Genomic DNA, 17764 nt, shown 5'->3' on the forward strand with positions numbered 1-17764 from the left:
TTTAAAATTTAAAAAAAAAAAAAAGATTTTTTTGAATGCTTTGTTACTGTACTCCCAAGCAGAACTAGAGGACATCCAAGGGTTTAGTTAGACCTTGCTGGTTTTGAGACAAAGTGCATTTGTAGGACTTTGGCTGAAATAGGTAGGATTTGTATGTGTTTAAACTATAGCTGAAGTTCTAACTGAATTTGTATGTCCTCTAAGTTAAGTGCACAATTGATTTTTATTGTCAGGTATGGAGTGTCCTTCTTCATTGTAGTCATTAGCCAGCAATAGAAATGGACAAGGAAAACCCCAAGAGTAAATGAAGCTTTGCTGTTCAATAGATTCTCTGAATGAACACCAGTCCTCAAAGCTCTCTTTGCCTCTCCTTGCCATCTTCTAATTGCAGTTAGTGTAAGACTTTGTTATGCCACACAATGAGATATCACTTGTTTACCTTTAGATAACAATAGTATTAATTTTGTACATAAGAGTTAGAAACCTTTTGGGGCTAGTTTTACAATTGGGTTGGTTAGATTAGAACTTTGTCCAGTTGAGGTAATCCAACATCTTATCTTTCATACGGCTGAGTCTTTTTCGTGAAGGCCAAATTCAGACTAGAGACTCATAAGTTATGTTGAAGACTCATAAGTTATGTTCACTAGTGACCTAGGAATAACCTGCAGCTTTAGGGTTGTATTTTCTTTTAACAATAAATCAGGGGGATTGCAACAGAGATATTGGTTCTGGATGTTAATAAAGGAGGCAATATTTGTAACAAATATTAAATATAGGCAATTCAAATTGATTACAAGATAGGTTTTTCAAGTAGTTTAAAATTTTTATATTTAAATAACTCATTTCTCATTTCTACAGGTTCTCTGAAATTAAACCAGGGTGCTTGAAAGTCATGCTAAAGTGAAACTTAAAGCCCTGGACTTAGAAGCGTGAGGTTTGTAGGCTGACATTGGTTTTACTTGTAGTAATTCAATCAGTTCTATTTTCAAATGTATTTTATTAGGAATGTAAAACAACAATGATGTTTTTCAGAATTCAAGGAAACTTTTTTTTTACTTGATCAAATGCCAGTCTATTACTTGTTGAAACATTAAAGGGAGTTTTTATTATTTACAAAATGTCTAAAAAATAACCACCTGCAGTTTAAAAGTCTTAAGTGTGATATTGTTGTTAGGAAACCAACCAACCAACCAACACTGCCTTTGCGTTCCGGTTCACATTTAGACAGTCCTAAAGTTGGCTGTGAGGGCAGCAGGCCTCTTGCCTCTCAAAGAATTTGTTAAATAGTGAAGGAGGAGGCTGAGCAGCAAAAACACAAGAGTTTTTCCTGCTTTCAAAGCTTAACGCAGAATCACTTGATTTGCTGTTCATACAGACAGGTGGACACTTGATTTTTTATTTCCTCGGTATCTCTCATACCTTCTTTTCTGTGCTGGTCTATGTGTTTTTCTGGGAGGAAAGTTGTGTCTGAGAGTAACTTGTAGTTTCTTAGATACACTAGGTAGCGATCAGAGAAGGAGAAGTGGTGCTAGGTGTCTCCTGTGTGTCCTGGACTGTCTGTGCAGTGGCACGGAGCCTAGATGGCTGCTTTAGACTCAAGACGTCGTTTCTAAGCTACAGGGAGTCAGTCCTACTGACTTAAGTGCAAAATCATTTTTGCTATAACTGTAAAAGAAACCCTTGTAATTAGAAAGAATTTTTTACCTTTATTTTGAAAAGGAGCCAACTTTCTGAAAGAAAAGTCTCATTGACATTTTTGAACTAGTGTCCTGTTTGTGTGTATTTTCTGGTTTCCTTTCTACAGACTTAGTGTGGCAAAGTGTAATTTTTCTAAAATGACACAGTAGTTAAAATAAATCTAACTTTGGACATACAGAGTATTTTCACCATATACGGTATTCACAAACAATTATGTTGCATTTATGACCTTCATAAGGAATGCGGCAGTGCCCTCCCCTGAAAGATTCTGACAGAGTGAGCTCCCAAAGAGCATTTTTAAATGGAATAAAACTTAGAACCATGTTTTTATGTCTTGTGAATCATGCTTTTAAAAACGAGCCTTACCATTGAGTTTTATTTCCATAAAAACAAAAATCTATGTTTGTTACCTACAAATAGTTAGTGATTACTGATACTCAAGTATTTCTATTTTTAGACTTGTAATAATTTGTTTTAAAAATTGCAGTAGTATAGCATACCACTTTTGGTAATGCTTAGAAGTGTTTTATATACATATATATATTACAAATAAAGCAGTTCCCTTTTACAACTTAGTACAAAAAACATAATCAGTAGTTAATAAAGTGAGCATATTCCTGTGTTCAAGTTAATATGATACAAAACCCGAGATAATTTAAAACCTTGAATTATTGGAGTGTGTGCAGCTGCATACTCATTTTCTGTGTTTTATATTTTTTCATGTTTTAAAAACACATTTGAATATTTCAGACAGATTTATATTATTACTGTGATTCTAATAAAGAGAGCAGTTAGATGAAGGCCTAGTGTGCTTGTGGCTGGAGGCTCAGACTAGAAGCCCCCAGAAAGCAGAAGCCTGGTAGTGGTTTTTTTATGATGGAGTAAACCCAATGTAGACCTCAGAATTTCTATGAAGACCCAGTTGGCCTCAAACTCACAATCCTCCTGCCTCACCTTCCTAAATATTGAGACCTTAGGAGTGTTTTGCCATGTGTGACTTCATATTCTTTAATTATTATCTATAAATACACAAAGTTTGGACATCATATATATTTATAGTCCCAAATTTCCTTCCCCGTCCTCCTATCTGGTATCACTGAAGCAGTTACAATTATGAAAGATTATTTTCTGAACTTCCACTTGCTGATCTCTAAATCTTGTGTCCCAGCCAGAAGTAGAGATGCTTTGGGGATTAAAGATTTTTCTTTTGCTCACTTCTGAATTTTGTATGTTAATTTTGTATGTCAGAGGTAAAGATGGTTTAGAGATGATCCAGGTTAGAAGAGCTCTTTGTAAACCTAGTATTTTAAAACATTTTAAAAGTATAACATTTCTTCCCCAAAACTTGGAAGATCTTAGTAGCAGATATATATATTTAAAATCTGTTACTGCTATCAACCCAGTGAAAACATAAAATGGATAGGAATCACATGATAGCTGGTGTGAGGGCCAGGCCCTCCCGACCATTTTCAGTCTCTCTGCTATCCTGAGACAATTGGAGCATGTTTTCTGACATCAGCTGTAAATATGCTGGTGTTATTTTTGAATTGAAGTTTTTTTCTCTTTGTTAGTATTTCCATATGACTTATATACTGTGATATTTACGTATCATCCATCTTATACAGTGGAGACTGTGACATTGATGTATCATCCATCTTATACAGTGGAGACTGTGACTGAAATGATAGGGATTAGAATACAGTTTGAGAAGAAACAGTTTCCAGTTCTTTGGGGTGGTTTCCTGTCCTTTGTTTTAGTCTTTTTCTTTATAAATTCAAGTGTTCTGTTTGCTTTAGAAGGACATGTTAGTTAGTTAGTTAGTTCTGAGCTGGCAATTGGAAACTTTTGAAACTCAAGAAATTGCTCTGACAATGTTTTAACTGCTCTCAATTAAGAAAAATGTAAGAAATGGACAAAAATAATGTGTGCTGTTTTTTCTGAGTGCTTTTCCATTGTGCAATGAGGTGACACTGATGTTCTGTGCTGTGCTTAAGTGTTGCTTATTTTTAAGTACTTGTAAAGAAAACAGACTTAAATGTCTGTGTGGCCAAAACCAAGTGCCATTTAAAAGGAAAAGTAAGTTGATGTAGAATGTATGTTAATGGTGCTTATTTTTAAAGTGTGATTTAAGTTTACAGTATTACTTGATGCCTCTTTACAGAAGCGAATAGAGAAATAGGCTTGAACACACCTGTGTCCTGAAGCCTTCGTAACCTCAGTTAGATGATGCCAGAGTTCATTCACTGTCCTCACATTTGAGCTTGACTTCTGTGGTCAGGTGATGAACCTGCTTTGTTGAATTACCCCTCTATGTCTCATTAAAGTGCCACATTGCAGCTAGCAGTTGAAGAATAGACTATAAGATTTTCAGACGGTATATGAGAAACAAAGTGTTTTTATTTGTACTATAAAAATGTGATTTTTGCTGTCAACTCTGTACTTTTTTATTGAAAATGTTTATAACATTGCTTTTAAAATTTCTTATGAAACCATTTACAAATTACACATTTAATTTAATAAAATGCTTTCATCACAGTCCAGTGTGAAGAAACCCTTCATTTGATGTGGTTGGTTTAGTGACTTAAATATTAAAGATGTGTCTTTGTGATTCTGTGGGAACAGTGTCATAAAATCTCCACTTCTGGACAACTTTGCCAGCTTGTGTTGCTTTTGCAAGTGGGTTCACTTTTAGACCAGAGAAGTGGACTAGCTTCTCTCTTCACACCCCTGTATCTTTTGACTGACATCAAAATTTGAAGTTGTTATTTGTTCCCTTTAGGAACACAAATAATACTCTAACATCAGCTTCATTCAGTTCAAAAAAAAAAAAAAAGAATTTATCAAAGATGTTAACAAATATTTACTGAGCACTTGTTACTGAAGATAATTCCTACTCACAGTTGTCCTATAGTCTCACCAATTAATATGTGTGTAGTGATTCATATTGCCTAATACTTTCACATATGTTCACTTGTGGGTCTCTAAGGGATCTTATTACATAGAAGGTGTTTCCCCAGTTCAATGGAAAGAGACATACAGGACTATAGAAGTTAACTAACTGGCTTGCCAGTTAGTGGCAGAGGCACAACACCAACCTAGACTGTCTGATTCCTAGTCTGTAACAGCTATATATGTCCTTAAAAGAGACATGAGATTGGTGTGGTGGTGCAGAGACAAGAGGATCTCTGAGTTTGAGGCTAGCCTGGTCTACATAGTGAGTTCCATAACAGCTAGACCTGTATAGTCAGAGCCTGTCTCAAATAAGAATAATTTAAAAAGAAAAAGGAAAAAAAAGAAAAAGAAAAAAGAAAAAGAGGGGAGGGGTGGCTGGTTAACATGTCTGAAAATCTCTTATGAAGTTGCCTTTGTTCTGTATCCAGAGAAAGCCAGTATTTTGGAGGGATGGTGGGGGGCCAAGTATTTTGGATAAGACTTAATGGCTTATTTCTCTCTTGATATTAAATGCCAGAGATGAAGGTCTAGGACTAGTGGGAGCTATCTAGTCCATGAACTGTTTGGAGAGTTTAAGGTTCCTTTTGATATTTTTTTTTTTTTTTTTTTTTTTTTTTTTTTTTTTTGTTATTTTATTGGAAGGACAGGAGGGTGGCAGTGAGCAGGTGCAAGCACTTTGAAAGGTGCTTTTTAGAAGCTCTATAGTACATTTCAATTTGCATTTAATTAGCCAGAATATACTCATGTGGTCACATGTACCTACACGCAAGCCTGGGAAGTTAACTGGTTCAGACTGCCTATATTCAGCTAAGTTTTGAGTATTCTCTTGAAAGAAAGAGAATAGACAATCAGTCTCTGCCTTGCCATTTTTACTATGATATATATACAAATAAGTAGAAATTAGTTCTTGGTGCATCTCTTTAGTAGGTGATTGATAACTTCCAAATACTAAAGAGTAATGAGGAAAACCTACAATGTTAGATATTTTGATTTTAAACATTCAAGTAATCTTAGTAATGGCTGAGGAAATTGATTTGGGTCACCATTTGACTGCTAACAGGATCACTTTTGAATTGACAACTTAGTGGTCATAACTGGGTGTAGCCTGTAGATTATTCCTGGTGATAGTGCTTAGTTAATTCATTGGCATATTACTTTATGCCTCCTCTTTTAATTGCATCATGTCAAAAAGCTCACTATTTAGTGCATGTGATTTGCAACAAGTAGAACTCGCTAGGAGCTTGGATTCCACCCATATCTGAGGCCTGCTTCTAAAGAAGGAACTGGGGCGATGAGGTCACTGTTCCGCAGATGGCGCTGAGCTCAACCACAGCTCTCCTGCTGCAAATGTATAACTGATTATCTTTCTGTAAGAGGAAAATTGAAGCATTTGGAAGTCTTTGTCTTTATGTGAGTTCACTTGCCTTTGCTGGGTTCTGGAGCTGTCCTTGCGGTCACAACTTCTTTCATTAGTTTTAATAGCTGAAGAGATATTAGCTCTTTAATATCACCGAAGTTTCCCAGTATACGCATATTCATTACATAAAGGTAGAGAAATGACAGTGAGTGTAACCCATCAGCGGCCTGTCTTTTGTTGGGTGCAGGAAGCTGCAGGCTTAAAGTGAGGGAAAGCAGTGGCAGCGAGTATTTAAAGGGGACTGCAGCATGGCGCTGAAGAAACTTTCTTTCCCATGACCTCAGATAAATACTTTTTTAAACAGAAGCTGTGAAACATGTCTAAGACACCTACGTTTGTTTTGAACACCTTGTCTTGAGGCTTGTAGCTTGTATTCTCATTGTATCAGTGATATAACAAGTGAAGTTGTATTAGGGATGATGTTCTACAGTGGACACATTTTTCAAAAGCTAAGAAATTTAGGGTGTTTTCTAAAGAAAATGAAAATATTGCTGTGGGAACCAGTCCTACTCGCAGCACGAGGGAAGCCTTGTGGTCTTCATCAGGAAAGGAGCTACATGACCTGCCAGAGCTCAGTCAGTGCTCCTTGAAGGATGCTAATCTATCTAGTCATGCTTCTGGTATTGTTACCTTTCTATTCAATATGAGATGTGAGCATGTTTTGTACATACTTGGACTGACCCACTGGGGGAATTGGGAAAATTACAAATTCTGACTGAAAGTATTAACACTCTAAAAACATGGCGTAATTGGCAAGTAGTTAAAACTAGGTGGAAACACCTTTTGCCAAAGGTACCTCAGAAAACCACTCAAAGCACAGAAAACTTGGTACTAATAAGAGACAACCTATAAATTAGCACCCTGAGGGATACTTCATCCTTAAAGGGGTGAGAATAAATCAGATAACTTAGTTTCCCCACCCCAGGAGCCAGCAAGGAACATTGCCACTGGTTAATCTTTGTTTTTCACAGATAAACAACAGAAAGTCACATACTCTATAGTGGTCAAAAAGCAGTACCCCTGCACCCCACCCCACAAGATAGGAACTGTACTTAAGTGTTCCCAAACTAGTCACGCCATTGTTAGCTGTCTGGCAGAACTCAGAAAACTCACCTGCATCTTGGAGAATGAAGACTTATTATACCCAGCAATTTATAGGAATTATGGAAGACTGAAGTATGAACGAACTGTGCCAAGCAAACCATTGGGCACAGTCACCAAAATACAGAGAGTGGAAAGTGAACAAGATGGTTATTGTTTCTTCCTCCTCCTCCTCTTCCTCCTCCTTCAATTATTTATTTTATGTATATAAGTACATTGTAGCTGTATTCAGACATACCAGATGAGGGCATCTGATTACTTTACAGATGGTTGTGAGCCACCATGTGGTTGCTGGGAACTGAACTCAGGACCTCTGGAAGAACAGTCAGTGTTCCTAACTGTTGAGCCGTCTCTCCAGCCCAGATGGTTTCTTCGAAACCAGTTGTAGAGAAGAAAACTGATGGAAAGAGGGCATAGACATCAAGGCTTGAAATGTGTCAGCCAGTTGCAATCTGCGAACTTTAGTGGGTCCTGGCTCAGCAAAACAAAGCAAAGTGTACTACAATAAAAGGTGCTTAACAGTGAACACTGAGTGGGACGATCATGCTGAACTCTTAAGAGTTTACTGCTTTGCAAAGTGCATGCTAAAAATGACGTGGTGGGGATTTACTTGAAAATAGGTGTGTGTGTGTGGGGGGGGTGTGATGAATTAATGCAGCCCTGGGGTCTACAATGGATTCGAGCATGGATTGGCAGGGTCAGGAGGGTTATGGATTTGGAGTTACTCTGGACGGTATAGGGAGATCTTGCCTCAAAACCAAAATCAGTTTGGATGTAAGTTAATAACTGTTGAAGATAGGATGAATATTGAATGTCTATTTTTTTTTAATGTTATTAAACCATTTTATTGACTTTTCTCATTGTTGTGACAAAATACTCAAAAGCAACTCCAGGATGGATGTGCTTATCTTGCTTCCTAGTTTAAAGGTAGAGTTCAGGACTCAGCCCAAGGAATGGAACTGTATATTGAAGGTGGGTCTTCTCATCTGGACACTCTCTCCCAGGCTATTCCAAGAGCTTGTCTCCCAGTTGATTCTAGATCCCATGAAACTGACAATCACTATTGTGTACATACATTGATGATGAAACCATGAGATGTTCAAACATAGTCAAAAGAAACTATAATATGTACGTTCCATGTATTTTAAATGTGAATGTCTACTTTTGAATACACTTAAAACTGTACAGACAATTTTTGGTTGTGGTGGGATTTTTGGTTCTTTCTTATGAGACATGGTCTTGCGAGGTGGCCTAGGCTCAAGTTCCTCTCATTTCTGCCTTCCACATGTAGGAACTGCTTGCAGATGGGCTGCTGTGTCCAATTGAAAACTTTTTTTTTTTTTTAAAGTCAGTAGGTTATTTAAAGAAGTGGACGGTAGGTAGGCTTGTGTCCGGAATGAGTTCTTGCAGAATTAACCTGCCTCGTAGCTACCACTGCTGCTAGATTTAAAGGTGAGGCACCAGGAAGGAAGCCACCACCACAGATGTTTCTAGCTTACCCTGAGTACATATCAGAAAAGCTTTGCAGAAAACCGAGATATCTCTGCTTCGTGATTTCTCACCGGAGTGAGCAATAGCAACAACAGAGAGTTGCCCTGTACCTTACTACTTCCAGACCTCAGCAAGGCCTGCTCTCCATAGAGAACTGCATCTGCAGGCATGGTCTGAGAAGCAAGGTTTGCAGGCCTACAGCACAGCAAGCTCACGAGAAGTGGGTCAGGAGAAGGGAACGTCCATATTTGCTACACGGGGGAGATGAGAGAGATGGACTCGGGGCAGTTGTGTGTCTTGTCCCAGCTACTTGGGGATCTTGGGGAGACACTTTTCCACAAGTTTAAGGAGTTGTTTCTGCAGCATGACAAGACCCTGAAAAACCAGACGTTTGGCATGCAGCCGTTACTTTTCCTGCTGCTGAGATAAAATGCTTAACAAAAGCAAGCTAAGGAAGGAAGGACCTAGTTTGGCTCACAGTCTGAAGGTGCAGTTCATCATGGTGGGGAAGGTGCAGCATTGGGGTTGCTCACTGCATCCATAGTAAAGAAGCTGAGGGAGATGGGTGCTGGTGCCCAGAACCTTTTGATTTAGCCATGGGGAGGGGCCACCCACAGTTAAGGGGAATCTTTAGTCCTTGGTTGAATCTCAACACCCTCACCAACATTCCCAGAAGTAGTGCTTCTATGGCAATTGCAATCAAATTGACAATGAAGATTAATTATGGCAGGGAATTGGGTGAGGTAGTGCACCCAGCATTCAGGGGAGGGGTGGAGGCAGGAGAATTAGGAACTCAAGCTCATCTTTGCCTTCATTATGGGTCCCTGGTCTCAAGCAAAAACATTCAAGGAAGTGGTCCAGCTCCAGGATCCATTAAAGTTCCTCCTCTCATCATTTTATCCAGCATTAAGTGATGCACATTATCATCTGATGTAGCCTTTTCTTTTTGTATATGAAAACAAAAATGGGTGTGTTAGGAAGAACTGTAAAACTTACTTTTTTTTTTTTAGTGTAAAAGACTTAAGTCTTAATATGTTTTCAAGCTGTATGCACAAGAACTGTTCATAAACTATGTAGTTTTTTGCAGATTTCTACCCTCAAGATTGGACCCTGAATTTTAAATGAACTTGCTATACACCTAAGATGAACAGTCCCACCAAAGACTTCATCAGCCTTGGTTCCTACCGCACTCCTGGTCTCTGTACTCTTTTATGTTTACTTGCACTAACTTGCTTAGTTGGCAGAACAGTTAGGTGCATGGAGCAGGGAGGAGCTGAGGCACTTTGTTCAAAACTGCACATGAGGCGATAGAACCAGGATTCGGGCAGAATCAGCCAGGCTCACAGCCTGTGTGCTGGACCTGTATGGTGCATTCCTTTCAGCATGGGGCTTAAGTTGTTCAGGCTTGCAATTAATAAAGGGGAAACCAGCCTCATGGATTTTTAGTCTCAGGGCTGTTAAGTTTACACTAATTTCTTAACACTTTCCAGCTCTGTCGACTTCCAACTTCAAGCTCCCATCCTTGCATACATGTGCACACACACACACACACACACACACACACACACACACACACACACGCAAAAACCAGACGACATTGTCTTCCTTTATTACTGTCCACCTTGTTGAGACAGGGTCGCACTGATGATGGAGCTGTCTCAGCTAGTCTGGCCGGCCAATGAACTCTCTGCCCCTCAGTGCCTGGGTTATGGGCGTTGTTAGACCGGGATGGATAGTGACATGGAAATAAAAGGAGACTGACCTCTTTAGAAGCAGATTGTCCTTTAACCAGAACAATGGAAGGGAGCAGGGGCATTGCAGACTTTATAGGGCAGAAAAGGGAACTCTGGGGACTGTTCCCCTTGCTCCAGGTACAGAGGCATTGATCTTATCCCATTGGCCTGATGGTGTGGCCAATCAAATCAAGTTTCTCAGCCCAGCAGGGGCTTTTAGGTCTCTAACCCTTCATCAGGCATGTGCACTCATTCATGCTGGCCTTACTTGGATCCCGGGGATTCACTCTTAGGCCTTCTCCAGCCCCTCCCACAGTTTTTTTTTTTTTTTTTTTTTTGCTTTTTCGAGACAGGGTTTCTCTGTGTAGCCCTGGCTGTCCTGGAACTCACTCTGTAGACCAGGCTGGCCTCGAACTCAGAAATCCACCTGCCTCTGCCTCCCAAGTGCTGGGATTAAAGGCGTGCGCCACCACCGCCCGGCCCCCTCCCACAGTTTTAAGTCTTCAGTTTTATTGATGACAAAAATGTGCCTGTGGTGTAAACTTTGTGTTTTGGTGTACACACAAGTTGTAGTGTCACCACCACAACCACACTAATAGCATGTCCACCTCCACAGGTTATCTCCTGACCTGGGACAAAAGCCTGGCATTTGGAAACAAAGGCCTAGCTAAGCTTTTGTTCCTGTCATTAGCCACCCCAGTCCCTTTGAATAAACCCCAAAAGTCCAGAGCCAAGATAATGTTTATCCTAAGGTTGTGTGCCTGTGAGTCTCTCTGTCTTGTTCAAACTGACCAACCCTAAGTTAGAGGAGGAAGATCTCTTAAAGGCCCTTAAACCCCCAGCACTCTTGGCTCTGGCCCTGCAGAGGGTCTGTGCCTTGTGTTTGTCCTCACTGCGGTGAAAGCCCTTCTTTATTGGCTGACTGTCTGCTGTGTCTAGTTTTCCCTCTATTGCCCTAAAGATTGTTTTCCTGCTTTTAAGTTCTTTAACTGGCAGAGAAAACAAACCCTATCAAGACCCCTAGGTGTGCCGGGCAGTGGTGGCGCATGCCTTTAATCCCAGCACTTGGGTGGCAGAGGCAGGCAGATTTCTGAGTTTGAGGCCAGCCTGGTCTACAGAGTGAGTTCCAGGACAGCCAGGGCTACACAGAGAAACACTGTCTCAAAACAAACAAACAAACAAACACCCCCTAGGTGTAACAAGGTTGTAAGTCTGCTTGCCTTTCTGTATTGCCCTGAAAAGCCTAACTTTCCCTTATCTGTTCTAAGCACAATTTCCATATTACTTTGGGGTTCCTTACTCTTTCCCCCCACTCCCCCACCCCCACCGTGCTGGTCCACCATGCAGCTGAGTTCCATGCTGACTTGACTGAAAAGGCCCCTCCCAGTCCCCTACTGGGAAAGCTGGTTTACCTCTTGCTGCTCTGGGTGTCCTCTGTTAAATGTTAATAAAGGTGTCCACAAGCTTGAGTTTCCATTAGAGTCCATTCTTAGATCATTTTACTAATGAGATTAGGACCCCCTAGATGGGACTATTTCTATGGTATCTACTATATATGACGCGATTCCCCTCAGGTTTACAACAGCAGGAGCAATTCAGGGCACTGTATGTCTAAGGGTGAAGTGGCCGGGGTAAGGAATCAGGCGTGATGTGGGGAAATGGAGTCCTGAAGACAAAGAACAGCTTCAGAAAGTCAGAGTCCAAAGAAGTTGGGAGAGGTAGGAAGGGAGGGAATTTCAGAGTTTGAAATATTAGTGATGAGGATCCCCGTAACCCACAGTTTGATTTGTGGTGCATCACAGAGATGGTTGTCATCAGAGCAGAGAAGGTCAGAGACCAGATTTCCGGGTCCTCCACTCTTTATACACATTATCAAGGAAGATTACAGACAGTGTGGTAAAGTGCACAATTGAAAGTCAGCCTGCTGGAAGACGGGTGAACTAGAAAAAAAAATGTTTTCTTTACTCGTACAGTCTTCATCTTTCACTCTGATTGGATATGACTCAGTCCAGTGACGCTTGGAAGAAGGATTTGTTAAAACCGTTCTCTACTCTGCTGTTCTGTATTCACTGGAGGGAGGAGATGGATAGGGTGACAGGAGAAGCTCATGAAGGGGTCATGAGGAATGGATGTGGTCTGGGCTTCTCTAAATTTTCTTTCCAGTGGGAATCCAGTTTGACATTCCTTCTTGTTTATTTTCCCATCTGAATTTATAAAAAGCCAATAAAATATACTTTTAAAAAGATACACTAAAGCAATGGGGTGGCTAAGTGCATATAGATACTTGCTGCCCCATAACGCAAGCCTGGTCTCTTAGTTAGGGTTTCCATTGCTGTGAGAGGCACCATGACCAACTTTTATGAAAGACAACATTTAATTGGGGCTGGTTTACAGTTTCAGAAGTTCAGTCCATTATCATCATGGCAGGAAACATGGCAGCCTGCAGGTAGACATGGTATAGGAAGAGCTGAGAGTTGTACATCTTGATCCAAAGGCAGCCAGGAGGGAACACTCTTCCACACTGGGTGGAGCTTGAGCCTAGGACCTCAAAGCCTATCCCCACAGTGACACACTTCCTCCAACAAGGGCCCGCCTCCTAATAGTGCCATGTCTCATGGGCCAAGCATATTCAAACCACCACACCTGGTGACCTGAGCTTGATTCCTGGAACCCACTTAAAGGTGGGAGGAGAGAACCAATTCCACAAAGTTGTTCTCTGACCTCCGCACATGAGCCACGCCCCCACCCACAACACACACACACACACACACACACACACACACACACACACACACGCTCGTGCACACATACAATTTAAAAGATGATACATTGTTTCACAATGCTGCAATTTTACTACTGATAATAAGACCTCAGTCTCTTTGCTAAGACTTCAAACTAATTGAGTGCACAGTGAGAACTCACTAGCTTTGGAGGCTCAAGGGCAGTTTTGTTCTGTATTTCCTTTTACTTATTATTAGTGTGGGGGGCAGAGGATGACTTTTGGGTGAGGTTGGCTCCTGCCTTGTTGAGTCAGGCAGGGGCTATCGTTTCTGCTGCTGTGCTCCGTAGTCCAGGCTAGCTAGCATGACGTCTTTGAGCTGCTGTGCAATTCTCCCACCTCCATCTCCCATCAAGAAAGGGTGCTGGGGGCCTTAGGAGATGGCTCAATGGTTAAGAGCACTGGCTGCTCTTTCAGAGGATCTGAGTTCAATTCCTAGCAACCATGTAGCAGCTTGCACTGTCTGTAACTCCAGATCCAAGGGATCTGGCACCCTCATACAGACATACATGCAGGCTAAACACTTATGTGCATAAAATAAATAATTTTTTTTAAAAGAAAAGGTGCTGGAATTACAGATGTGAGCCACCACAAACGACTTTTTGTGGGTTCCAGGCCTTGAACTCAGGTCATCAGATTTAGGCAGCAAGCATTTTTACCCACTTAGCCCTGATATGTTCCCCTTCTCCCCTTGGGCAAAATTAATTTCTTCTCCTCAATAATAATTCCCAGCATTTAGCACTTAGGAATCTGTTTTTTAAAGTACCTTATTATTTTGTATTATACTCGCAGAATTCTTAGCTAGAATTTCTGAATATAGTTTTTCCCTTGGCTCTTATATGTCTTGGTTCCTGTCCTTGGAGTCTGAAGTCAAAAGCTTTTATTTTATTTAAGCCAACTCAGATCTCTCTTTGGAAGTAGGCAGCTCAAAAATCTGTGGTTTTAGCCAGACGGTGGTGGCACCACTGCCCAGAAAAAAAAAAAAAAATCTGTGTTTTTAAAAGGAATAGAAGCAAGGTTGGGGAGATGGCTCAGCGTGTAAAGCCTTTGGCATGCAAGCATGTAAAGACCCAAATTCAGATCTCCAGAGCTCATGCAAAAGCTGGGTAGCCACCTGTAATTCCAGAACTTGGGAGGCAGAGACAGTGAATCTCCAAGGCAAACTGGCTAGCTCTGGGTTCATCAGGAGACCTCATCTCAATAAATAAAGTCGGGGGGGGGGGTGATCAAAAGGTATCCCACATCAGCTTTACTCCCCTGTGTGTAACACACACACGTGCTAACACACACATGCATATGCAAAAAAAATAAGCAAGATACAAAAGGCTATTCGTTATATGATCCCATTTTTAAAACAGGAAATATGGGAGGCTGGTTCAGTGGTTAAGAATATTTGCTGTTTTTCCAGAAGATGGAGTTCAATTCCCTGCACCCACATCAGGCAGGCAGCTCACAGCTGTTTACAACTCCAGCCAAAGGAAATCCAGTGCCTCTGGCTTCTTCAGGTACCTACAATAATATGTACATACCCACAAGCATACACACATATCTACACATATTTAAAAATAAAAATGTTAAAAACAAAATATGTAGCTAGGTCTCTGTCTCTGTCTCTGTCTGTCTCTCTCTCTCTCTCTCTCTCTCTCTCTCTCTCTCTCTCTCTCTCTGTGTGTGTGTGTGTGTGTGTGTGTGTGTGAGTATACAGTGTAAACACATAGTAAAATGAAATGAATAGATCCTGGGGTGTCTTAGGGTTTCAATTGCTGTGACAAAACACCAGGACCAAAAAGCAAAAAGGTTTTATTTGGCTTACACTTCCACATTGTTGTTCACCACCAAACAAAGTCAGGACAGGAACTCAAAACAGGGCAGGATCCTGGGGGTGGGAGCTGATGCAGAGGCCATGGAGAGATGCTGCTTACTGGCTTATTCCCCCTGGCTTGCTCAGGCTGCTTTCCTATAGGACCCAGCGCTGAGGTCCTGCCTCAGCATGAGAAGAGTCCTGAGAAAAGCTGGAATGGGAACGGTGCTGACTTGATAATGATTCAGAGTCAGTAGGAGATGCAAGCTGTCAGTTCAGGTTCTCTCTCTGTTCCCTGACTAGTCTCAGGATTTTTTTATTCTTCAGCTTAATTCTTAATTCCATGATTCCTCCAGAGAGAGCCTGAACACAGTCTTTTATTTACTAAAGCTACATTACCAACGTGTTGATCATAGTTAATAATTATCCAGAATTCTGAGATTTCCATAAACTCTGTAAGTCTTGGATCAACAGTCCTTAGTTTCCTTAGAGCAGAACCAAGCACAAAGCACGCACACACGTCCTTACAGGTTCACACAGCTGCTCTTTATGGGCAGCTGGCCACAGCACCTCTAGTTTTCTGGTGCAGCAGACAGCAGTCTTTAATAACTGCTTCCATGTAAGAATAGAAAAATGACAAACTACTAAAACTAAAATGATTCCTCACAAAGTTTATATAAATAAAACAGTAAAACAGCTCTCTCTCTAATATCTTTCCAGGCATTGTTATCTTCAATTTTTCAAACAGCTAAAAAACCCAGAGCACTAACTTTTTTATATGCTTTTACATCATCTTTTAATTCTCTAATCTTCATTTCCTTTTTTTTTTAAAGATTTATTTATTATTTATTATTAGTACACTGTAGCTGTCTTCAGATGCACCAGAAGAGGGCATCAGATCTCATTATGGGTGGTTGTGAGCCACCATGTGGTTGCTGGGATTTGAACTCATGACCTTTAGAAGAACAATCAGTGCTCTTACCCGCTGAGCCATCTCACCAGCCCCGCTTCATTTCCTTATTCCAGCAATTCCATAGCCCCATGAGTTCTCTTCCCAAGACTAATTATTCCTAAACCATACATAAATTCTTATTATTCTATCCATATTCTTTCTTCCTGAAGCCATTCTAACTCTCTATCCTTAACATCTCTAAATTCATCCTGGCTAATCAATGCAGCAGTCGTGGGACCGGAGGGTACAATGTGCTTTCTCGTGATTCCAAATTCAAGGCCAATTCTGGCAACAAACCCTTTCCAAAAAGGACCACGCAGGCTTTTATGGCCCTTCTGATTAAATTGCCTAGATCCTTTCCCATGACCCTGAAGGCCAAGTGGAGGGCCTGTTCCTTGTCCTCCACAGCCTCTTTTCTAAAAACTGCATCTCTTTCATTTTCTATGGTATGATTAGCTCCGAATAACGGGAGAAGTATATTCCCCAGAAAGGAAGATTGAAAGGAGAGCAGTAAAGATAGCAGATCAACTTTGGGGTAACAGCAACCATCAGCACACGTCGGGGTCAGGGGGTCATGGGATGAACGGCCTGGCGCTGCTCCTGGGGCAGGAATTAGGTTACAGCTCCCTTTAGCCGCTGCAGCCTTGCCCCAGGACCAACCCAGGGATGGCACCACCCACAACAGGCTGGGCCCTCCCCGCGTTGATCACTAACTGAGAAAATGCCTTACAGCTGGATCTCATGGGGGCATCTCCTCAACTGAGGCCCCCTCCTCTCTGATGACTCTGGCTTGTGTCAAGTTGACACAAACCCAGCTAGTACAGTAGTCCTAATGACTCAGCTTCAGTAGCGTCATGTTAAGAAGGCAGTAAAAAGAGCTGAGTGGCAAGAGCTCGTACTGCTTTTGCACCCGAGGCAGGCAGCTCCCAACTTCCGGGAAGACTAGCTCCAGCGAGATTTGACACCCCTACACTCACATGCCCTGCACACGGACACATACACGTTATCCTTTACAGAGTCACTCTAACCCTCACTTGTGCTCCTTTGGTGGCCTGACAGGAAGCACGTGTGTTCTGTGTAACGGCTCGCAGAGGGGCGAGCGCTTCCTTCAGCCCTCCTGCAGGCTTTCTCACATTTTCTCATGTCTTGTAGATACCCCAACGATTCTGTCTCCTTGCCCTTCTCTCAAAACTCTTTCACATCTCTGCTTTTTTCTTTGCGTGTGTGTGTGTGTGTGTGTGTGCGCGTGTGCGCGCGTGTGTGTGTGTGTGTGTGTCTGTGTGTGTGTATGTGTGTGTGTGTTTGTGTGTCTTTCTCCATAGTGTATACTCCCAGGTCTTTTGGTTACAAACTTTCTCAGTGGTTCTCAACCTGTTAGTTGAGGGGTTGGATATCAAATATCCTGCATATTGAGGGGTGTTTGTGATTCATAGCAGTAGCAAAATTACAGTCATGAGAGAGCAACAAAAATAATGTTATGGTAGGGGGGTACCACGACATGAAGGACCGTATTAAAGGGTCGCCGCAGTAGGAGGGTTGAGGACTGCTGCTCTGCACTGAGGTCTTCAACTCTTTGCTTCTGACTTTTCCTTTGTTTGCATTTCTCCTATCTTGATAGGCCAATGGGGAGGATGGGGGCTGTAGATAGAAAGTGATCAGGGTACAAACGTTAGAGGAGGAAGCAGACTGGGACTACTCCCACACTGATCATTTTTGTTTCTGTTACGTATGAACAAATTCTGGTTTTTTGTTTGTTTGTTTGTTTTGTCTTGTGTTTTTTGTTTTTTGTTTTTTTTCGAGACAGGGTTTCTCTGTATAGCCCTGGCTGTCCTGGAACTCA

At 41.4% G+C, this 17764-nt stretch overlaps 1 protein-coding gene across 11 annotated transcripts in view; it reads left to right on the forward strand.

Moving 5' to 3' along the window:
* N4bp2 (NEDD4 binding protein 2) overlaps window positions 1-3584 on the forward strand; it is a 67094-nt gene extending 63510 nt beyond the window's left edge. For 6 of the 11 annotated variants that reach the window (XM_031342464.1, XM_031342469.1, XM_031342465.1 and 3 more), the window contains one exon: window positions 859-3584. In XM_031342464.1, coding sequence (XP_031198324.1) covers window positions 859-904 — 46 coding nt within the window. In that variant the 3' untranslated portion in view covers window positions 905-3584. The remainder of the gene's footprint in view (window positions 1-858) is intronic. The other 5 variants (XM_031342462.1, XM_031342463.1, XM_031342468.1 and 2 more) reach the window with 1 other exon arrangement.
* Window positions 3585-17764: the final 14180 nt, after the last annotated feature.

The sequence above is a fragment of the Mastomys coucha genome, unplaced genomic scaffold (genome assembly GCF_008632895.1).
Source record: "Mastomys coucha isolate ucsf_1 unplaced genomic scaffold, UCSF_Mcou_1 pScaffold22, whole genome shotgun sequence".
In the NCBI taxonomy this organism is placed as follows: Eukaryota; Metazoa; Chordata; class Mammalia; order Rodentia; family Muridae; genus Mastomys; species Mastomys coucha.